At 40.7% G+C, this 24,710-nt stretch overlaps 1 protein-coding gene across 2 annotated transcripts in view; it reads right to left on the bottom strand.

Moving 5' to 3' along the window:
* RGS7BP (regulator of G protein signaling 7 binding protein) overlaps positions 1-24,710 on the bottom strand; it is a 108,265-nt gene that overhangs the window by 7,102 nt on the left and 76,453 nt on the right. Inside the window, exons 4-5 of one of the 2 annotated variants that reach the window (XM_027041124.2) lie at positions 20,610-20,757; positions 10,395-10,465 (exon numbers count right to left, since the gene is read on the bottom strand). In XM_027041124.2, coding sequence (XP_026896925.1) covers positions 10,395-10,465; positions 20,610-20,757 — 219 coding nt within the window. Of the gene's footprint in view, positions 1-10,390; positions 10,466-20,609; positions 20,758-24,710 lie in introns of those variants that run through there. The other variant, XM_053223395.1, reaches the window with a different exon arrangement.

The raw sequence follows: 24,710 nt of genomic DNA, 5'->3' as shown, positions 1-24,710 counted from the left end.
TTAGCTGAGCACATCAAATTCATCAAACAGTGCACTCTCCCAGTCTCCACAGGTTAATACTCTCTCTTAAGATTCATATTTTGTGGATGTGGAGAAAAACAGTACTCTCTTTGTCCTTTCCATCGTGAAAAGCAATTTTCTATATTCTGGATGTCAACATTTTGAGACTAAAAATAGGACATCTCTCTTTTATAGTTAAACTTGCCCCAAATAGTTAAGACACTGAAAGCAATGTCAAATACTATATGTGAGCCTGATTTCTCAGGAGAATCTCTCAGAGATGAATCACGGTATATTTAGAAAAAAAGAAATGATAACTCACTTTCCCATCAGTTTTAGGACTCTTACATCTTTAACCACCAAATGATAGATAAACAACCTATTTGGGTAAGGCAAAGGTACAGCAGACTGTGAAGAATAAAGAATTTTATCTGTTGGTATCTCTCTGAATACTGACTATGCTTTCTGAAATGCAAGTTCACCAGGAATTTAATATTTCCTTGAACAGAATCACCAAAACTATGAAGACATTTATAGGGAAGAAAAAAATCTTATTTCTATTTAAGACCTGGAAGATCTATTTCCTGAATGCCCATATATCCTTCCGTTTCTGCAAACATTTAAGACATTGGCATAGTGACCTAATGGGTATTTATTTATATACTATAAAATCCAGTTCAGATAGATGTGTATTGTTCCCACTGCATGAGGAAATGCCTGCTACATGTTGTATTTATGAAAAAACTGTACATGTGTATCCTGTGGTGTCATGTTTGCTCCCACGTTCTCTCTCTTTTTTTAAAAAAATATTTTTTAACGTTTATTCATTTTTGAGGACAGAGAGAGACAGAGCATGAGTGGGGGAGGGGCGGGGAGAGAGGGAGACAGAATCCAAAGCAGGATCCAGGCTCCAAGCTGTCAGCACACAGCCTGACCCAGGGCCTGAACACACGAACCATGAGATCATGACCTGAGCCGAAGTCGGACGCTCAACCAACTGAGCCACGCAGGCACCTCCCACATTCTCTTTTCTATGTATTAAGAGCATACAGGTATTGTGCACAGGTATTATGAGATTTATATCAAGACTGACTTTTGTGCATTCGTTACAGCAAATCAAAAAAACCTTTTATGCTATTGAAATTCTCCTCACTCAGCCTTCTTTTTGTCTCTGCCTATCTATGGATAGATAGATATGCACACATACATTCACTTGTGAGTGCTATATATACATGTGCACATACAGAGCACTCATAGGTGAATAGAAGTGTTAGAATTGATGAGAAAGTGCTCAGATGTTAAGCAAAGGACAGGCTGCCTATTAAGGATGACCGCTTGTTTGGGGCATCTTTTTGAGCATTTGTGACACCTTTGCCTAGCCCAGAGCTTATCTGATCATCACCTAGGGCTGAGGTGACACAAAAGCTCAAACAATCTTGGCAGAAATTCAGAGCAGCTTCCTACACCCTGGGAAGCTGACACCGGCAGTAAATACTGAAATTCAGCAGCAGCAAGTCTGCTTGGAATGGTTTGGAGTGGATTCAGCTCCAAGGAAAGATGTCTTTCCACATTGATTGAAATCCTGTCTCTGAAATTATGGGCTGCCAAAAGAATGTGAAGGAAATGGAATGTTTCCCCACTTGTGCTTCACTTTCTGGGCGAATTCACCTGACCTTGCTGGGAAACCTTTGATTTTTATTGTGAATATTTCAGACTTTTGTAGCATCTTTTCTCCAAAGCACATATGCTCTGAGAGAACTGTAACCAAGGACAGTTTTAGATGTGAAAATGAAAAGTGGAGAAAGGAAAAGGGAGGGAGGAAAGCAGAGGAGAAAGTGAAAGAGAAGGAGAATAGGTAATTCAGCCATCAGCAAGTTAAAATCTTGATCATTCAAAGCTTAATTCCTGGATACTACTAAAGCCAGGGACACTGCCGCCACGTAAGGCACTTTGATACCACTTCTCTATTGCTCAGATTTCTTTTGCTAATAAAAGATTGCTTATATAGATTATATGTTAATAAACAGAATGACATAAAAATAAGATTGCAAATAATCAGCTGAGCATTTGAGTTTAACCCTTTTTTTAACGTTCACTTATTTTTGAGAGAGAGAGAGAGAGAGAGAGAGAGAGAGAGAGAGAAGGGGAGCGGCAGAGAGACAGAGAGGAAGCCACAGAATCCGAAGCAGGATCCAGGCTCTGAGCTGTCAGCACAGAGCCCAAGGCGGGGCTCGAACCCATGAACCCTGAGATCATGACCTGAGCCGAATTCTGTTGCTTAATCGACTGAGCCACCCAGGCTCAGTTTAAAGTTTAAAGCTATGTTCTCAGAATCCAGACAAGTGCTTATAATGTAACTGTAGTTAAAATTTTTACTCTAGAAGAAAAGGAGACCTTCAGCAAACTCAGGGGTTCTCAAACCTTAGCTGCATTAGCAACATCTGAGAGCATGTTCAAGTACAGCCTCACCTCTAGCATTTCTGAGTCAGTAGGTGTGGGGTGAGGCCAGAGAAATTGGATTGCTTAGAAGTTCCCAGACATGTCGATGTTGTTGGTCCTGAGGCCACACTATGAGAAGCCCTGCATTAATCAAAGGCCTGCTAAGTACAGGCTCCATGTTGGGTGTTGAGGGTCCTAATAGAAAGGTGGTTCTTGGTCTCAAGGATGTTCGCTTGAGTAACTATGAAGCTTTATTAAGAATGCCATAAGAGAGATACAAATACAATGCTTTGAGAGCTCTTAAGGGTGGACTTACTCCCAGGTGGAGGAGAAGGAAGAAGATAATTGTGGGAAATCATGGAGGTCTTGGTGTTCTTTCTGGGCCACAAGAGATGAGGAGAACTTGCAAATTTGGTGAAGGGGGAGATGGGCTTTCTGGATGGAGAAAACAGTGTGAACAAAGTCATAGAGGTCAAAGGCAACTTGAATTTTGTTCCAAGAAACAATCTAGTCTGGAATGAAGGGTGTATGAAGGAGGGAATAGTACAAAACAGAAATACATAGAATTCCTTAAATATGGCCATAGCTTCTCTTGGCTCTCTGCCCTTACACACACCATTTCTTAGTCCTCCTTTCTTAGGCAAATGCCAATCCTCCTTCAAGATTAGCTTACAACTTTCTTTGACTGATTTCATAATGTTCTTCTGGTTTTCTTTTCAGTCCCCTCCGTAAACTGCAGTTCTTTCCCCCTTGAAACTTAAATTTTGGTATTCTAGGCTCTTCTCTATACCTACACTCTGTGGCAGGGGGGGGTCTCGCTTCATTTACCATTATGCTGATGATGCTTCAATATGTATTTCCAGCCTCCCAGCTCACATGTCTCACCTCAGCATGATACTTGTATGCCTAGTGTTCACCACTGAGCATTGCTCTGGGAGTTCCTCCATCTCCAAAACTTCAATCATCCTCTATCTCTACCATTCCTCCTCTGTTCTCTCTGACTTAGTGAATAGACACATCATTCACCTCGCTTTTCAAGTCTGAACCTGGGTTTCATCCTTGATTCTGCCTTCTCTCTTGTGCAGCCCATCAGTTGTTCACATCTTCTTCTCCAACCCCCTGGCCCTAGGTCAGATCTTAAGCATCTCTTACCTGGATTACTGCAACTGTCTCCTAACTGAACCCCTCCAATGGCTTCAGGATAAAATCCAACCCCGCCCCCTTTTATTTTTGAGAGAGAGAGAGAGAAAGAGAAAGAAAGAGAGCAGGGGTGGGGAGGGGCAGAGGGGGAATCCCAAGCAGGCTCCAAACCCATTGCAGAGCTCGATCTCATGAACCGTGAGATCACGACCCAAGCAGACATCAAGAGTTGGATGCCAGGGGCGCCTGGGTGGTGCAGTCGGTTAAGCGTCCGACTTCAGCCAGGTCACGATCTCGCAGTCCGTGAGTTCGAGCCCCGCGTCAGGCTCTGGGCTGATGGCTCAGAGCCTGGAGCCTGCTTCTGATTCTCTGTCTCCCTCTCTCTGCGCCTCCCCCGTTCATGCTCTGTCTCTCTCTGTCCCAAATAAATAAATAAACGTTGAAAAAAAAATTAAAAAAAAAAAAAAAGAGTTGGATGCTTAACCTACTGAGCCACCAAGGTGCCCCAAATCCAAACCTCTTAACATAGCTTATAGGGGCCTTAATGATATAGATCCTCCTACCTCTCTATTCTTTCATGTCTCTTTTCTAACTACTTTACCAACTAATGAGTGCTTGTAGCTCAACAAAATGCCCTGCTCTTACGTCTCCTCATATATCTTCACATATCTAGAATCTTCTGCCTAGACTTTTTTTCATCTCTCTTTTTGTTTTTCTTTTTTTCACCTCTTTCTTTAAAAAAAATTTTTTAATGTTTATTTATTTTTGAAGGAGAGAGAGACAGAATGTGAGTGGGGGAAGGGCAGAGAGAGAGGCAGGCACAGAATGTGAAGCAGGCTCCAGGCTCTGAGCTGTCAGCACAGAGCCCAACTCGGGGCTCGAGCTCACAAACCGAGAGATCACGACCTGAGCGGAAGTCGGACGCTTAACCGACTGAGCCACCCAGGCGCCCCCACCTCTTTCTTTGGCTAACTGATTCATCCTAAGAAATCTCAACTCACTTTCCAAAAAGCAATCCTTGATATCAATAACCCTCTCCCCCATCTCACACCCCAGCTCCTTACAACTCCAATATGGCTAGATGAGAATCCAATATGTCTTTGTAGTGACCTGTAGCTATTATGGCACTGTTGTATTCTAAGCACTAGTTTCTTTGTCTTTCCAATAGTGTGTGTGTGTGTGTGTGTGTGTGTTTGCGTGTTAGTTGATTTTAGAATTCACATGCCCTACCCCCAAAACATTATCCCAATCTCTATGAAGGGAAGCATGTCATTTGGGAAGGCTTCCCAGGTAATTCTCACCCAATTTGTTCTGTTGAGACAGAGAGCCTCTAGGGGAAGAGATATCCCCAGCACCTGACACAGAACTTGGCACATTATAGGATACCATCACATGTTAGATGATGGGGGGGACACCAGATGTTGGGGAAAGAAGTCTGTTCTTCTTTTAGTAGACAATGAGTAGGCATGTAACGTTTGTGAGTAGGGGCTGAACATAGAGTAATGCATTAAGAAACTGATGTGTGAATTAACTGGAGCAGAGAGGGAAGTACATACGTCATACTGAATCCTGGATGAAAGATTGAAGAGCTTACAAAGGATATGGGGCTGCTGGAATAAAACTACCCAGAATAACATTCAGACACTAGACTGAAGCACACAAAGTCTTTATATGAAGCCCTGATGAAAGGACCTGAAAGGTCATCTCTAGGCTTACCAGGTGGCATAACTGCCCAATGTTCTTTAGCTAGATATCAAACACTTCTGCCGACATGGCTAGGATGGATACAGGGGGTCCAGGTTGGAGTGGATTGAGAGTATGAGTCTGGGGGAACTGTTCCTAGACCCAATTTAGTCTGGAATAGCACTGTCTCCAGGAGGGGACCCATTCTAGAGCAGATTCAATTCCTGACTGATCCCCTTCAGACGGATTCTCGCCCATGGTCTCAACAACCACATTCTAGGCAAGAGTAAATGTACACACACACCCTACAGCATTCATTAAGTCAGAATTCTGGAAAAGGTGAAACCGTCTTTCAGGCCTAATTTATTTCTGCCACCTTGTTTTGTTTGATTACAACACGCATTTAGAACATGCTTGTCCTTCACTTTCCAATCTCCTTTTAGCCTTTGTCAGTAACCTTGCAGGCTCCCCACAGGTGGTTCCATTTGTAATCCATTTGACACAGCAAGACTATCATAATTAATGAAGCTCCCTACAGCACTGCCAGTGACCCAGAATGTAGGACAGGAGAGGTGCTGAAGCAGTGGCAAGAACAGTGGGCTGAGAGCCAGGAGACCTGACCGTGGTCAGAAGCCTGCTGTGGAGCCGCAGCAGAAAGAGGACAGCTCACTTTTCTTTTGTGCATCTCTTTGTCTCCAGTCTTAAACGGGAAGGATGGGAAAGAAAAGGCACTGTCTGAAATGAGGGCATAATCGCTACCCATTAAAATTCTTGCTCTTGGCCACCTTCCTTTATTGGCCACTGAAAATCAATTTAAAACAAACTGTTGTTGAGTCAAGTTTTGATTGTGGTACGAAAGGGGGGAGATACGTCTGAACCTTTAAATGCTGAAATAAACATGGAAGTTTCTGAGTTGAGAACTAGGGTGGAGCCTGGAGAACAGGGGCATCTGAGCGTCTCCCTTGTAGAATCCCCCAGCACCTGCCTGGCAGGATTTTCACATGGTCAGGGTTTGAGGTTGGAAAAAAGGGAAACAGTAGTGGTATCTTTTCCCTTTTCTCTCTCTGCTTCAGACCCACATGTAAATGGAATAAAAAGAGAAAGGAAAGAAAGAGCCAGAAAGAAAACAGATGGCTTTCTATAATGGTTTTCATCCAGTTACAAAGATGTTTTGACAATAAGGTCCTCGAGAAAAGAACTGGGATACATTTTTCCACATTTTACCCCACACCATTTCTTGCATGTATTAACCTAGACCTGTATAATAAACAGATCCATGCAGAAGAATTCCAAGAAGGTCATGGGAAGCCCCTATGGTCTTTCTTGGTTTATGGAATCAGACAGAGGAATCTGACTGATTTGTTCATTAAAATGGTGCCATATGCATCTGCTTAAAAAATGTTCCCAGAGGGACCCAAGAGACCTGCTCTCCTTCCTTCAGGGTTTCTCAGACCCTCTGATTCAGACTCACAACCCCCTTTCTCTACTGTTCAGCTCATAGTGACATCATGCTGTGAGTACCCATGAAACATGTAAAGAAGAGAGATGTGGCATCACATGCTGAGGGTCCCATTTCTCCCCCAAGTGAAGAGATATGAAATTACCTGAATTGAAGCCTTCACCTCAATTTTTTTTTTAAATTTCAAAATCCTATTGCTTCATTCCCTCCTGAACAGGTCCTTGAATCTCCTATCTTTTTCCTTTTTCTGCTCCACACAGATTTAAAGTTTAAATCCTGAATATCATTTATTTGGACTATGCCCTTTTCACTCATGGTTTTATTCACAGTACCAATCATTTATTATTTTTATATTTGAAAAATATATTTAAAATTCTACTTTTTTCTTTTTATAAAAGTAATACAAAGTTATACAAAATATTTATACTTTTTTGATTATAAAAATGTCCTAGGTAAATAAAATGAAATTTCCGTTTTTCCATTAGTGCACATTTCGGAAACTATTGGATGCAGTTCATGAAATGTAGAGCAAATATTTTGGATGGTTTGACTTAAAATAGAGGCTACATGCCGCACATGAAATTCTTTCTGAGGGCTCTGGTACTCATCCTCCTGGGCTCCTGATTGTGAGGTACAGGGAGAGACCTCCATGCTGCTGACAGGGGGAACTTGCCAGACATATAAAGAAACTGAGAATAGCTTCAGACATGGCTCCAACTCCAAAGTCACAGAGACCGATGTTCTGGACTGCAGGCTCAAGACCAATGCGTGGTAGCAGGGGCTGTTCTATTTGATGAGAATGTGGCATTCTCCTGAGCTAGGCTGGGTGGGCCAGCTGGTAAAGAATACCAATACCAACAACAACAATAACAATAAAGCACCCGTCAGCATCTGCTCTCTGAAAGGTCCGTAGCAGACGTTCCACAAGCGGTGCTTCATTTAAACCTCAGGACAACCCTCTGAAGTAAGTAATGCTATCATCTCCTTTTCAGGGCTGAGGAAAATGAAATGGCTGGATGTTAAACAGCTTGTTCCAGGGCACAAAGTTGGTAAGTGGGCAGGGCCAGCATTCAAACCCAAGCATCGCCTTAATCCAAAGTCCCTGGTCCCAACCACCATGCGGATTGCTAGCAACAATCTTCCATGCTGTGGTCGGGGGGGGGGGCGGGGGGGGGTGTCTCTCATCACTACACTGTGTCTGTAGAGGCCCCTTTTAGGCAAACAGGCTTGTGAGGTGGAATGCAGAAAGGGCCCACAGCGACCACCTGGCTGAACACAGGCCCATCTATCAGGTGGCCACCTCAAAATAGCCATAGACCCTACCCCACCAATGGGCTACTTCCCACCAGGCACAGTTACCAAAAAAGGGAACATTCCATATGTCTCCATTCCTCCTCGTCTTCCCCCTTTAAAACCAGCCCCCACCCACCGCCTGGTTGCAGACAGCCTCTCCTCTGCTGTTCAGCCCGCAGCTTCCTTGAGGTGTAGGCCATAAACTTCTATCTCCTTTGTTCTGCCTCTGGTGAATCCCTTCATCTCCCAAGCCACTGGCTTCCACCTGATCATCACCCCGCATTTGGGGGCCCCCATCTGATCTGACAGACACCCCATTTAGACACCACAATGTCTGCTTCCGGAAACCACCGCAAGGCCTCTACAACACTACCCCTGTGGCTCAAGCCCGTTCGTCTGATTCTAGGCCCTTCAGGGGGCCTCCGAGTTAATTGATGCTCCGCACCCCTGCCTCTCATTTCCTTACACCCCGCCTCCCTGCCGTGGAGCTCAGGCCGCGCTACCTGTCGACCTCTTCATCTGGTGTTCCCACTTGAACCTCTCCACCTTCTGCCACCTTCTGCTGCTCCCTGAGCCAGCAGACTCCCAGCTCTGCTGCAAATCCTCTCTAAGGCAAGCAGCACCCTGTCCTCCCTCCGCCCGGGCTTTGATCAGGGGGAACCACAGGAATTTCTTTCTTACTCTAAAAACCCTTTCCCCACCCTCTGGTTATGTCTCTCCGAAGCTGGTGCTTGCTTCACTTAAGGCCGCTCTGGCCACGTAGGGGAACGTGCTCCTTCAGGTCCTTGGTACGGATCTTCAGACCCTGGGACTGCAAAGTTGGGCACGATAAATGTATGCCGGGGGTTTTACTACCAGGTGCCAGGCATCGCTCTGGGTACAGAAGCTACAGTAATAGTTGACAAAAGCATATAGAGGCGGTTCCCTTATGGAAGTTTCACTCTAGTGAAAATACCTTTCCATTTCTGTGTGAAGGTGTATGTTTCCATAGGCTAGCTCTGGAGACAGACTGCCTGGGACCACATCTCAACCCTCTATTTACAGTCTGTGACTTTCGCAGAGTTAGCTAACCTCTCTTTGCCCCAGTTTCCTGTAAATTGGGAAGCATTAGTCGTTATTTCCTTCAAAGGCGTTATTAGAATTAAATAAGTTAATCCAGTTAATCCATGTAAAGTATTTAGTGGTTGTGATATTGCGATTTATAATAAGAAATATACAGTTGTCTCCCACCTCAGTCCTGGCACAGAGCTCCTAAAAATCCGTGGAATTTCCTAAGTGATGACAGTGGAAAGGGGCCTTTTGTTATGTTAATAAGGTTACTTTCAAAAACTGCCTAAGGTTGGGGGCTGGTTGCTAGGAGAATAACTCTGTGATCCGAGGGGTGGAACTTTCAGTCCCACCCCCAACCTCCGGGGAAGGGAAGGAACTGAAGACATTTCAATCACCAATGGCCAATGATGTATTTAATCAATCATGCCTACATAATGAAGCCTCCATAAAAACCCGCAAGGTTCAGAGGACAGGTTCAGAGGACTTCCAGGTTGGTGAACAGGTGGAGATCTGAGGACCATGGTGCACCTGGGAAGGGATGGAGTCTCCTTGTCCTTTCCCCACACTCTGTACTTGGCATCTGACATCTAGCTGTTCCTGAGGTATATCCTTTTACAATAAACTGGTGATCTACTGAGTAAAATGTTTCTCTGAATTCTGTGAGCCGCTCTAGCAGATTAACTAAACTCATGGAGGGGCCGTTGGAGCTTCACACCTGTACATCCCAAGTGGTGGGGGAGGGCAGTCACGTGTAGCCCTTAACTTGGGGGATCTGGTGCTGTCTCCCTGTCTTGTCAGAATTCAGATGAATTGCAGAACACCCCGCTGGTGTCTCCTAATTTCTTGGTGGTATGGAAAACCACCCCCACATATTGGATTGGGTGTGGAACCACAGTGGCAAAATGTGAGGTCTCAATATATGTTGTTATTACTTCTTTTAGATAAGTGAACATCTATATGGCAGAGAGCTTCCTTTGGAAGTTTCTTAAGTGTCCTCCTATAGGCCGTAAACTTCTTAAAGTCAAGGGCCAAGTTTCCAGTTCTTTTGTATTTGCCACTCCTGGTACAGTGCTTTCCACAGCATGGCAATGAATCCATGCTCTTGACTGACAGGGCCAGTAGAGGAGGCCTCTGCTTGAGGGTCAGAGCACAGGTGTGCTCGCCTGAGGGACTCTGTTTTCATTATCATATCTTCTTGAAGAGAGAGGAATGTATATTCAATGCCTTCTATTGTTTGTGTAAAACAAACTTGTAATTTCCCAAGAAACAAGTCCCAAGGTTATCGTGTTAACAACATCCTCTGCCTCAAAGAAAAATGACAAGAACTTACCTTGATTTTTCAATGGTAAAGGCATAGTTTCCCTGAGTTTGCTTAAAAGGTTTTTCATTTCTCGCATGTCTCTGTAAAAGTGATAAAAAGAAAAAAATAATCAGCTGTAAATTTTTGAAATGCAACCCCAGTCTGTTCTATGAGACAATTGACAGACGAGAGTCTGTGTTTAATTGTACAAGCTCTAGTTTCCAGTGGGCAAATATTGAATTTATTTTGTTTTTATAAGAAAAAATATCTGAGATTGATGGCTCTGGAAGGAACGAGACTACTCTGGCTAACATTGCCACAGGGCATTCTGCTGTGGGAGCCCTCCTCTTGCCTTCAGTTGGACCAGACTCTTCTCTGATAATGAGGACAGTATTGCCGTTGTATAAGAGGGAGGTCAAGGTCATGCAACTTGAGTAACAGAGGTACTCTGGGCAAAGCTGAGGCTGGGTGATGGTGCTCTCAGGCTTTATGGTCAGGAGGCTATTGTGGCTGTACAGGTTCACTTGCTAGTGTCTCATTATGGTGATTGAAATTCAGTGTAACACAGGTGTTAGGGATTTACAGGGCTCAACATTTATTAAATTGGCTTGGAATGTTGGGAGACTGACAAATTGTAAAACCTTCAGAGAAGCGCTCTTCACAATGGTTTGGGATGGGGGGTGGGCGGTGGGGGTGGAGACAGAGAGAGAGAGAGAGAGAGAGAGAGAGAGAGAGAGAGAGGCAGGCAGGGAGAGAGAAGCACCTGGGAAAGATGGACCTTCCTCTTGCCCGTAGGTAAGTCACTCCATACCTCCAACACCTCCCCTCCCTCGTCTTAGAGTGCATATGATCCTAAAACCGCCAAACGTGGAGCAGGAAGCCTGCTCAGGGGGCTTCTAGTCTGGGGTAAGGGTAAGGTGGACGTTTCAAGTCCTTGGGACCATAGTTCCCCACACGTTCAGGTGGTCATCCACTGGACGTAGTGTTCTTGAAAGCACAGGACGTAGTGGTAGATTTCATTTACCAGTGCAAAAATCAGATTCATCTTTTAGTTCATTCCACACTAGGCAAGCAATAGCTGGTACTAAGGATTTAAGGAAGTTTATTTGAGAGTATAATCCTCACGTTGAGGAAATTCTATCTACTAACTTATTTTTCTTTTGCTCTATGAAGAAAAAGAACCACTATTTAATCTTCGGTATGAAATCCCTCAGTTCTTTTCTTTTTCTTTTTTCTTTTAAGTAGGCTCCACACCCAAAGTGGAGCTTGAACTCACAATTGTGAGATTAAGAGTTACATGCTCTACTGACTGAGCCAGTCAGGCACCCCTGCCTCTCAGTTCTTTTCTTGAAACACAACTATTCTCTTGAGTATGGTTGGAGGACCACTAGTCCTAGGGGAGGCCCGAGACCCCATAGTGTCTCTCCTTAAATATTGACTAATATGTAAAAAGGAACTCTTTCTCAGGAATAGCTGATTGGAAAAGGAGAGGAAAGCAGACTTGTGGATCAGGTATAGAAATAACACCTTTAAAAGCATTTAGAATTCTTTCCCATAGGTATGAGGAGATGTTTCTGGGGCAGTGATGCTAATAAGCTGCAAAGGATATTTCTAGAGAGAAAAGGTGAAAGTGGGGGAGGGGAAGAAAGGAAGGCAGGGCCCTACATCCAGAAGTGCAAGGGGCACATTCTGATTTTCCTTAAAATTCTCAAGGGCAGGTGGGATGGGAGGTGGGGAAGCACAGGGTGGGAATGGGCTAGGAATGCAGTATGTGAGACTCAGGCAGAGCTCCTGGAAAGCACCAATTCTCAGTCCTGGTGCTGCACTGGAGAATCACTTTATGCCAAGACCGCACCCCCCATGGGAGTGGTTTATGGGGACGGGGCTCAGGAATCAATGTGTTTTTTTGTGTGTGTTTTTTTGTTTGTTTGTTGTTAATGTTTTATTTATTTTTGAGAAAGGGAGAGAGTGGGAGCGAGGGAGGGACAGAGAGAGGGGGGACAGAGGATCAAAAGCAGGCTCTGTGCAGACAGCAGCAAGCCTGATGGCACAGCTTGAATTCACAAACTGTGAGATCATGACCTGAGCAGAAGGCTGCCACTCAACCACTGACTGAGCCATCCAGGGGCGCTAGGAATCAGTGTTTTTAAAAAGCCCCCCTGGGGCATCGGGATGGCTCAGTCGGTTAAGCAGCCAACTTTGGCTCAGATCATGATCCCAGTCCGTGGGTTCGAGACCCACATTGGGCTCTGTGTGACAGCTGAGCCTGAAACCTGCTTCAGGTTCTGTGTCTACTTCTCTCTCTACCCCTCCCCCATTCACGCTCTGTCCCTCTATCTTTCTCTCTCTCAAAAATAAATAAACATTAAAAAAAAATTAAAAAAAAAATAAAAAAGCCCTCCTGGTGATTTTAATATGCCACCCAGGGTGAGATCCACTGATCTCCTAGGGCAGACAGAGGGGGAACCTAGGAAAAGCTGTTCTACCAGGCCAGGTCTCTTGTGCCCACTTGTCTCTGTCATTCCCACTTCTTTTGATCTGAATCTGACTTGAAGACTGAACTTCAAAACCGTGGGCTATACTCTCCTTTTTTTTTTTTTTTTTATTTGAGGTAAAATTGACATATAGCATTATTTAAGTTTCAGGTGTACAACATTACAATTTGCCATCTGTATGTGCTGTAAGTAAAGTGATCACTAGGAGTCTAGTTATGATCCGTCACCCTATAATTGACCCCCTTCAACCATTTCGCCTACCTCCATCTCCCAACCTTCCCCTTGGTAACCACCAATCTGTTCTCTTGTATGGATGAGTTTATTTTTCTTTTCTTTTGTTTTTTTTTAGATTCCACAAATGAGTGGAATTATATGGTACTTGTCTTTCTTTGTGTGACTTACTTTACTTAGCATAATACCTTCAAGGTGAATTCTTGTTGTTGCAAATAGCAAGCTGAATAGTTTTCCATTATAAAACACACACACACACACACACACACACACACACACACACACCCCACATCTTCTTTATCCATTCATCCACTGATGAAAATTTAGGTTGTTTCAATTTCTTGGCTATTATAAATACTGCAGCAATGAACATAGGGGTGCATATATCTTTTTGAATCAGTGTTTTCACATTCTTCGGATAAATACCTAGAAGTGGAATGGCTGGATCATATGTTAGTCCTATTCTTATTTTTTTTGAGAAACCTCTACTGTTTTTTATAGTGGCTGTACCAATTTACATTCTCATCAACTGTGTATGAGAGATCCCTTTTTTCCACATCCTTGCTAACACTTGTTATTTCTTGTCTTTTGGGTGCTAGCTCTTCTAAGTGGTAGGAGGTGATATCTCATTTTAGCTTTGATTTGTATTTCTGATGATTAGTGACGTCGAACATCTTTCTATGTGTCTGTTGGCCAACTCTATGTATTCTGTGAAAAAATGTCTATTCAGATCTGACCATTTTTAATTGGACTGTTTTTTTTGTTGTTGTTGTATAAGTTCTTTACATATTTTGGATCTTAATCTTTGTTGGATATATGCTTTGCAAAATCTTTCTCCCATTCAGTAGATTACCTTTTTGTTTTAATGATGGTTTCTTTCACTATGCAAAATATTTTCAGTTTGATGTAATCCCATTTGTTTATTTTTGCTTTTGTTTCTCTTGCTTTTGGAATCCTATACACAAAAAAATATCACTAAGACTCATGTTCAGGTGTTTTCTTTAGGAATTTTCTTTATGTTTTTCTTTAGGAATTTTATGGTTTCCGATCTTATGTTTTCTTTAGGAATTTTATGGTTTCAGATCTTACATTCAGGTTTTTACTCCATTTTTGAGTTAATTTTTGTGCATCGTATAAGAGAGTGGTCATGTGGCTGTCTATTTTTTCCAGGACCATTTGTTGAAGAGAATGTCCTTTCTCCATTGTATGATCTTGGCTTCCTTGTCATAAATTAATTGTTCATCTATGTGGGGGTTTAATTCTGGGCTCTCCATTCTGTTCTATTGATGTGTGTGTGTGTGTGTGTTTATGCTAATATAAGATGGTTTTGATTACTGTAGTTTTGTTGTATAGCTTGAAATCAGGGAGTGTAATACCTTCACCTATGTTTTTTATCAACAGTAATTTGGCTATTCAACATCTTTTGTGGTGTTATGCAATTTTTAGAATTATTTGTTCTAGTTCTGTGAAAAATTTCACTGGAATTTTGATAAGGATTGCAATGAATCTGTAGATTGCTTTGGATAGTTGTGGACATTCTAACACTATTAATTCTTCCAATCCATAGGCATGGGATACTTTTTTCCATTTATTTGTTGTCTTCATTTTCTCTTATCAGTGTCTTATATTTTTCAGTGTGTAGGTCTTTCACGGGTTTTTGATGCAATTTACATGGAATTATTTTTTTAATTTCTCTTTCTGATAATTTGTGATTAGTGTATACAGCTATCACAGATTTCTGTGTGTTGATTTTGTATCCTGCTACTTTACTGCATTTATTATTATTTTTTGAATTAATTTGTTAATTCTAACAGTGTTTTGTTGGTTTTCTATATATAGTATCATGTCATCTGCACATAGTGACAGTTTTGCTTCTTCATTTAGGATTTGGACACTTTTTATTTCTTTTTCTTGCCTAATTATTGTTTTTAGGATGTTCATTACTATGTTGAATACAAGTGATTGGCCATTCTTGTCTTATTCCTGATCTTAGAGGAAAAGTGGTCAACTGTTGACCACTGACTGTGATGTCAGCCATGGGTTTATCATATATGGCCTTTATTATATTGCAGTATGTTCCCTCTATACCCACTTTGTTGAGTTTTCATAAAATGGTGTTGAATTGTGTCAAATGCTTTTTCTGCAGCTATTGAGATGATCATACAATTTTTATACTTCATTTGTTGATCTGGTGTATCACACTGACTGATTTGCAGATGTTGAACCATCCTTGTATCCCTGGAATAAATTCCACTTGATCATAGTGTATGGATACAATAATGTACTAATGTCTTTGGTTTGCTAATAATTTGTTGAGAATTTCTGCATCAATGTTCATCAATGACATTGGCCTCTAATTTTCTTTTTTTGTGATGCTTTGTCTGATTTTGGTATCAGGGTTATGCTAGCCTTATAAAATGACTTTGGAAGTGTTTCCACCTCTTAAATTTTTTGGAAGAGTTTGAGAAAGATATGTATTAAATCTTTGAATGTTTCATAGCATTCACCTTGAAGCTGCTTGGTCCTGGACTTTTGTTATGTGGGAGATTTTTGATTACTGATTCAATCTCCTTACTAGTAATTGGTCTCTTTAGATTTTCTCTTTCCATATGATTCAGTCACGGAAGAGTGTATGTTTCTAGGAATTTATCCATTTCTTCTAGATTGTCCAGTTTGCTAGCATATACTTGTTTGGAGTAGTTTTTATGGTCCTTTGCATTTCTGTAATGTCAGCTGTAACTTCTCTTTGATTTCAGATTTTATTTATGGGAGACTTCTCTCTTTTTTCATGATTAGTCTAGCTGAAGGTTTTTCAGTTTTGTTTATCTTTTCAAAGAACCAGCTTTTAGTTTCATTGATATTCTATTGTCCCCCACCCCCACCCCCTGCCTTAGGTCTCTATTTCATTTCTTTTCACTCTGCATTTATTATTTCCTTCTTTCTACTGAATTTGGGCTTTGCTTTTTTTCTGCCTTTGTGGGTTGTAAAGTTAGGTTGATTATTTGATAGTTTTCTTGCCTATGGAGTTAAGTCTGCTATAGTCTTCCCTCTTAGACTACTTTTGCTACATCCTACAGATTTTGGTATGTCATAATTCTGTCTTCATTGGTGTCTCTCTTTTTTTTTTTAAATTTCTTTATTGACATCTTTGATGGCCCATTGGTTGTTTAGCAGCATGTTGTTTCATCTCCACATTTTTGTGGTTTTTCTAGTTTCCTTTTTGTAATTGATTTCTAGTTTCATACCATTGTAGTCAGAGAAGATACTTGATATGATTTCAGTCTTCCTGAATTTACTGAGACTTGTTTTGTGGCCTAACATGTGATCTGTATTGGAGAATGTTCCATGTACACTTGACAAGAATGAGTATTCTGTTGCTTTTGGATGGAATGTCTGTATATATCTACTAAGTGCATCTGGTCTAATGGATTATTTAAGGCCATTGTTTTCTTATTAATTTTGGCTTTGCATGATCTCTACATTGGTGTAAGTTGGATGTTAAAGTCCTCTACTATTAGTGTATTGCTGTCAATTTCTTCCTTTAGGTCTGTTAATAATTGGTTTTATATATCTTGGTGTTTCTATGTTGGATACATATATATTTAAAAGTGTTATGTCTTTTTGTTGGATTGATCCCTTTAGACTATGTAACGCCCTTATTTGCCTATTATTACAGTCTTTGTTTTAAGTAAACTATACCCTCAGTGTGGGGTTTGAACTCATGATTGCAACATCGAGAATCACATGCTCTATCAACTGAGCCAGCCAGGCATCCCCCTATTATCATAGTCTTTGTTTTAAAGTCTACTTTGTCTGCTATGAATATACCTACACCAGCCTTATTTTCATTTCCATTTGCATGAAATATCTTTCTCTATCCCTTCACTTTCAGTCTGTGTGTGTCCTTACTTCTGAAGTGAGTCTTTGGTAGATGGCATATAGATGGATCTTATTTTATCCCTTCAGTCACTCTATATTTTGATTGGAGAGTTTAGTCCATTTACATGTAAAGTAACCACTGATAAGTACTTATTACCATTTTGTTAATTATTTTCTGGCTGTTTTTGTAGTTCCTCTCTGTTCCTTTCTTCTTTCTCTCTTCCCTTGTGGTTTGATGGCTCTTTTTATGTTTTGTTTAGATTCTTTTCTCCTTTTCTGTTGTGTATTTATGGTAAGTTTTTGCTCTATGGCTTACCATAAAGTTCACATACAAGTTCCTATGTGTATAATGGTCTGTTTTGAGTTAATAGCAGCATGACAAAACTTTACATTTTTTTCTCTCCCCTTCATTTTATATTTTTGATGTCACATTTTTACATCTTTTTATTTTATGCATCATTTTAATTTTTGTAGTTTTAGTTAACTGTACTGTTTTTGTCTTTTCACCTTCATAGTTGGTTTGTCAGTGGTTGATTTACTACTTTTACTACATATTTAACTTTTACAGTAGGATTTTATATTTATTCCCTTGTTATTATTTGTATCATTTCTTTTCAGTTTAGAGAAGTCACTTTAACATTTATTGTGATACTGGGCTAGTGGGGATGAGCTCCTTTATAGCTTTTGCTTATCTGGAAAACTATTCATCGCTCTTTTAATTTTGAATAACTTGCCGAGAATTCTTGTTGATTTTTTTTTTCCTTTCAGCACTTGAATATGTTATGCCACTCTTCTGACTTGCAAGGTTTCTGTTGAAAAATCTGCTAGCATACTCTCTTGCTGCTTTTAAGATTTTCTCTTATCTTTAACTATTACCATTTTAGTTATAATGTGTCTTGTGGTTCTCTTTGAGTTCATTTTATTTGGGACTCTCTGTGCTTCTTAAATCTGGATTGTTTCCTCAGATTAAAAAAGTTTCAACTCTTCTTCAAATAAGTTTTATGGCCTTTTTTCTCTCTCTTCTCTTTCTCAAGCCTCTATAATGTGAACATTATTCCGCTTAATGTCTCAGAGTTATCTTAAGTTATCTTCATTTTTTAAAAATTCTTTTTTCTTTTTGTTGTTTTGCCCAGGTGACTTCTATTCCTTTGTCTTCTGGCTTGTTGATCTGGTTTTTGGCTTCATCTAGCCTGCTGTTGAACTCCTCTTGTGTACTTTTCAGTTCAGTTATTGTATTCTTCAGCTCTGTAACTACTGTATGAAACTTTGTTATATTTTCTGTCTCTTTGTTGAGGATCTCCATGTTCATGCATTCTTCTCCAGCTCAGTGGGCATCTTTACTGACCATTGCTGTAAACACTTTATCAGGTAGGTTGCTTATCTGTTTCATTAATATTTTTTTCTGATGTTTTGTTTTGTTTTGTTTTTTGTTTATTTGTTTGAAACATAGGGTTTTGTTGAAACATTTTGTCTTACTCTCTGTGTTGGTTTGTATGTATTAGTCAAATCAACTACACCTTCCAGTCTTGAAGAATGTCCTTGGACAGGAGATGTCATGTGGAGCCCCTCTGACCACCAGAGCTAGGCGCCCAAGTACTGTCCCCTCTATGGGCTCCACACAGCCATTTGCTGTGGCAAGTTTGTATTTGTGGTATCAGGGTGGGTGGAATTGGCACTTGGCCTGGCTATGATGTGTGGTTTTGCTCTGATTGTGGGCATGCTCACCAGGTGTAACAGGTTAGAGGGATAGTTCCACAATGGTGCTTACCAATACTGAACTTAGCAAGGTAGGAAGAGGTCACATATATGGTGGCCACCAATGTCTCTGTCTCTGGATAAAGTCCGAACATTTTCCTGCCTCTCTGGCAGGTACTTTAAGTTGAGTAAGTTGTTTTCCTTTACATATGACCTAGGCACTTTTCAAATTGGTGTTTTTGTGCTGGGTCCCAGAGCGAGTAAATCTGAGTCCTTAAGAGTGGGTTCTCCATTTCTTTCAGTTTTACAGTTATCTTAGATGTAATCCTCATTGGTTTTCAAAGTCTGACATTTAGGGGGCTCATACCTCTCATGTAGGATCTAAGGGCTGGGGTGCCTGGTGTGGAGGACAAACCCCTCACTTCTTAGGGAAAAGTACTGTACTTTTGAGCTCCCTTCTGATGGTGGATCATGGCACTTAGGGTGGAGTCTTTTTGGCAAGGCACTGTCTTTGCCTCTCCTACCCTTCTCAATGCTGTCCTGTCCGTCCTTTGTTGTGGATGCTCTGTTCATCCAATTTGCTGTTCTTTTTCAAAGGAATTTATTCTATAAATCATTGTGTATTTGTCAGATCCATGAGAGGGAGTGAGTTTACATCTTCTTATGCCACCATCTTCCACCCAACTCCACCCTGTCTTATTTTTATTGCCAGCCATAGCCTGCTTTCTTAAAAGCTCAGAAGGCTTAGATATAGCTGCTGTGCTTGGTTTCTGAAAAGGCAAATGTCTTTGCTGATGGATTATGCCCTGATCATGGCCCTCTGGCAGATATTTCTTCCTGAAAATAGAGCAAAGCATTTTCTATTTCATAAATTAAGATAAATCATTCCCTCACCATTTGTCTATAGCTCTATCAGACCGTGCCAAACAGCTTTATTGTTTGAATTGTTAGATTTCCAAGCTTATACAAAATCCAAGTTTTATTAATAGCATATAATTACCACATGCTTCAATTTTCTATAAACACAGAAATTCAGTAATTAGCTTTAGAATTATATTACAATCTGAAAGTAGAACCACAATGGCTATAAATGCCATTGTGTGTTACATTTCTAAAAATAAAAAAAATAAAATGTTCATTATCTTGTCAATGATTCAACTCTACACAAAGCACTCAGTGGAACTGCCCAGTATTCATTCAACTGCTTTGTGCCAGCTCTAGGGACATTAGTAGCAAAGGACATGATATCACTGTGAAGGCCAATAAATAAGGGTCTTGTCCTCCTACCTCACAGAATGGTATTTTAGCATGTATATGAGCCATGGCACTTATTATTATTATTGCTTCCTTTCCCTAAGTGAAACTGAATTACTCTAGAATCTCTTCTTCCCAAGAAGGAAACTCCCTATCTAGCAGTGATCTGGTGCTTGTTAAGGTAAGTGCATTAACTCGCTTTGGCCACTAAGGGGCCCTCAGCTGCATTCTGGGAAAGCAAGAGAAGGGAGCACTACGAAAAGCTGTCTGTCAATTGGGCAGAACGCTTAGCCGTGGACTGGAACCTAAGGAGGCCATTCCATACACCTGAAATCTAAGAAACTACTGGAGGCATATTTGCATGATTTTGGATTCCTCTCCCTTTAAGCAAATGGAAATTTTAGTACCCAGCCCTGTGGGTGAACTGTGATGGTATATGGATCCAACTTTCTCCCTTCCCATGGGAGCACACTGTTTTCATTTCCATGGAGACACAATGTGTTGGAGTGGGATACAAAGAGCCCTGGGAGCCTATGACTACTGGAAATTCTACCATTCTACTGCAGGGTTTGGACTCCTTACCTTCTGCCAGCTCAGTTTTCTGAAACAAGAATATGAAAGAGAAAATCTCAACTTCTGTAGCCCCTAAGAATATGAACTGGAGGAATACTGGCAGTAACTTCCCACTCACCTTTCAGTGTTCTCAATGTCTGTGGAAACCTGCCAGGAATGTTGCTGAATATCTACAGGGGATGATGAGGAGTCCTCTAGAGCGGGTGTTTCAGTACTCTCCTCAATTTTGCAGTCCAAACTCTTGGTTCCCCCACCAGGCTCCTTTCCTAAAGAGGGGAGAGGGGATGTTGGTAAAGAAAAGGATAAGAACTCAGAAATGCAAGTTGTATAGCCATGATATCATTACAAAGATTGTCTATGTTTTGAGTCATGGGCTCCATTAACCCTAATAACTTCTGAATATGAAATACTATACTAATTCATTTATTTCTGAATAATACTGAATATAGGTATCTATCTCTGTTTCTAGCTATACAAATATATGTACTTGTGTGTGTGTGTGTGTGTGTGTGTGTGTGTGTGCATAGCATGTTTCACAACATTCTGGGAAACCCTGAAGATCAAGGTAAAAGTAAGGGCTCCATCTTTAATGGAGTACTGGTGCTCTATAATCCATTCTTAGTGAGATAAATCAGGTCATCTTGAGAGGGGGGTTTCAGCCTGTGAAATCATGCTGCTTTTTGGTTCTTTGATTCAGGAGCAACTATAAGGGCCAGGAGTAGGTGACACCCAGCAGGTTGAATGAGAGCTTCTGCCCTTCTCTCTGACTCTGACACTGGCTCTCTTGGATTCATCTCCCTTAAATAAATGTAAATTTGGGGACCCAGCATGTAGAAAATAGTTGTATCTTAGTATATGGGAAATAACTGAGATTGTGGACTTGTCTTCCATTTCGTTGGCTTTCTAGCCTCCTTCACTTTATCCTTCTCTGAGGAAATAGTTCAGCCTCAAGATCCAGCCTTGCTCTGCTGAGACCACAAAGTGCCATAAACTAAAGTTCCATGTACATACTGGGTAGCCATCCACAGCAATGCACTGCCACTCTGCTAAGACTTGTATTTTACCATGACTGATCTCAAGTGAATAAATCAATACTTTCTAGAAACAAATCTTCAAATTGGTTCAGCAATAAATTCATATGAAAATAAATCGGAATTATAGTCTATTGCCCAGATATCATCTGTTAATGTCTTTTATTCTGCTCTGAACATTTGCCATCTGCAAGGGTGTATGTATCCTGGTGTCATGGAAATGGCCTATGAAGCCCGAAAACTGAGTTTTATGAGTTCATTCATTCACTCATTTATTCATTTATAAATATTTCTTGAGTATCAGCTAAGTATCAGGTACTGGGCTTGATGCTAGATTCTTTTTTACTCTTTTATCCAGTTTTATTTGTATTACGTAGATACAGCTCTAGACTAGTTGGTAAGAATTTATTATATCCCATATTGTTGAATATTCATGAGAGAGCAGCCACACCAGGCTACCTCTTAGCTCAGTTTCCCTAGTCCTGATGTGTGTTTTGCATGGTTAAAAAAATAAATAAATAAAGCAAACACACTTGTGAATAGGATGGTAAAATCTAATGGGAAGATTTTCCCTTGGGTTCCTGACTGAAGGAGACTAGCCAAAATCTCATCCTTGTAATTTCTAACCTATATGGCAGCAACACAAGGAAAAAGAAACAAACAATTAAGGGTAATTAACTATACATCATTCATCAACCTAGAGTAGAAATGGACCTCTGAATATTCAGCCAAAGCAAACACACAGTTTACTGATGAGAACTTCTGATCCTTTTGTGTATACTTGATGCACATTGATCCTGGGTGATGGAATTGCTTTTCCAATTTTATGGTATGCTGGGGGGGAGGTGAAATTTCATCAAGCATGTAATTTAGCATCTTACGATTTCACAGTTGGAGGGCACTGACCTCTTAAAAGTATTTGCATTGTGCTTCCTGGGAAAGTGCAACAACTATAGCCCATCTGCTACCCGCCGCTCAGCAGGGTCAGCCTTAGGATACAGTTCTGCAGTGATAGCTAAGCTCTGAGAGAGAAGGAAAAAGAACCAAACCCTAGCTTTTTGCTTTTCAAAACTCTGAAGGATTGGGCCACGTATGGCTCCTGGGGTACTCCTGTGGAGTTGAAATGATTTGGGGAAAGCAGTATGCTTTTTGGGCAGTGAAGAGTAGAGAAAGAAGATACATAAGCAGACTTAATTCTCTGCCTATGGGTTTTGCTTGGCTTGGGGCCACAGTAGCCCCTCACCTGTGGTCAGGACTGTACAGCTCAAAGCTTTCATTCAAATGAGAACAGGGAGGACACGAGGTAGCGTGATGCTCTTTCTTGGACTCCTCTCTCTCTCTTTAAAAACATTTTTAATGTGAAAAAAAAAACCATTTTTAATGTGTATTTATTTTTGAGAGAGAGAGAAAGGGAGAGAGGCACAGAATCTGAAGCAGGCTCCAGGCTCTGAGTTATCAGTACAGAGCCTGACATGGGGCTTGAACTCACGAACCATGAGATCATGACCTGAAGTTGGATGCTTAACTGACTGAGCCACCCAGGTGCCCCTGGAGTCCTCTCTTTACCTCCCTCATGTATATACTTTTTACAGGCAAAGGCATAAAGAGAACCCAATCTACAGTTTTACACTTAACTGCCTGTAATAATTCTACTACTTATGTAAGACACACATCATTCTTTGACCTTTTCAAAGTAAAATAACTGTTCATATAACTGAAACACACCTGTGAGCTTGTCATCTCACCAGGTCATCTCCTCCTTTTCCTCATTTTCAGTGACTAGTTCTAACTCTGCTAATGCAGATGAACAAAAATAAAAGCCTTGAACATTGGGCTTGCAGTTGAGTGCTTTCTATCAGCTCACAAAATCTCTGCAGAATTTTGATCATCTTGTATCTTCTCTGGCTGAAACATCTTCAAAGACAGAAGGTATCAGTATGCACTTAAGGGGTTCTCAAGTGCAGAATATTTATGGGGTCAAGTTTACTCTGCAAGTAGATATTAATTGCTTTCACTTACTGATAGCACTGACTTCATGTTGGGCATCCCTTTCCAGTACAGTATCTGCTTATTGCCTTTATAGTACTTATCTCTTTTAGAAATTATCTTGCATATGTATTTTTTTTTATGTTTATTTTTGAGAGGAGGGAGGAGCAGAGAGAGAGGGAGACACAGAATCTGAAGCAGGCTCCAGGCTCCGAGCTGTCAGCACAGAGCCTGACGTGGGGCTCAAACTCATGAGATGGGAGATCATGACCTGAGCCGAAGTCAGACGCTTAACCGACTGAGCCACCCAGGCGCCCCTTATGTATTTGTTAACTAAATACATTTTTAATAGTACATAAATTTGAATATGTTTTTTCTTGTAACTGTTTCATATCTCTACTGCTGCGTACGTATGGCTCCTGCTTTCTTTGTATACCACATTTCTTGGGTCCCACATCTTCAGCTTTCTTGGATGCAGTTTCCATTGTGTTGGAGCATATCCTTGACTAATTACTTCAGAGAATGTCTGTGGAAAATACATTTTCTTCTCTTTTCTCTTTCTTTGTACTCACACTTAAATTTTAATTGACTAGATATGGAAATCTGTCTTCACAGTAACTTTCTCTCAAAACTTGGATGCTACTGTTTCCTTATCTTACATCCATATCCAGAATGACTTGTGTGTAGCCTGTTTACAGCTCTCTGAAAACTTCTTAGGGTATTATCTTCACATTTTTTGGTTTATGAAATGGGTCCTAAATATGTGTAGGAATTGCTTCTTTTTATGTTAATCTTTTTTTGGCATTTGATTGGCATTTGTAATTTATTACCTCCTATTTTTTTATTTTGAAAATTTGCAAACCTATGGCAAACCTGTAAAAATATAACGGATACCCAAATATTCCAGTTTCACAAACTGTTAACATTTAGTTATATTTTATTTCTCTCCATCTCTCTATGTGTATGTATATGTGTATAGATTTCATATATACATACTGTATTGATTGTATATAATTTTTATATTTAAAGTCACATATACATATAAATATAACTTTTTATGACCCATTTAAGAGTAAGTTGCAGACATTAATGGCACTTTAACTACTTCAGCATATATCTCCTAAAGAACAGGATCTTTTCCCTACATAACCTCAAAACAATGATTGGGCCAAAAAATTATTTAGCTTGGATTAAATATGATT

The sequence above is a fragment of the Acinonyx jubatus genome, chromosome A1 (assembly GCF_027475565.1).
Source record: "Acinonyx jubatus isolate Ajub_Pintada_27869175 chromosome A1, VMU_Ajub_asm_v1.0, whole genome shotgun sequence".
Lineage (NCBI taxonomy): Eukaryota > Metazoa > Chordata > Mammalia > Carnivora > Felidae > Acinonyx > Acinonyx jubatus.
This window is presented reverse-complemented; position numbering and strand designations above follow the sequence as displayed.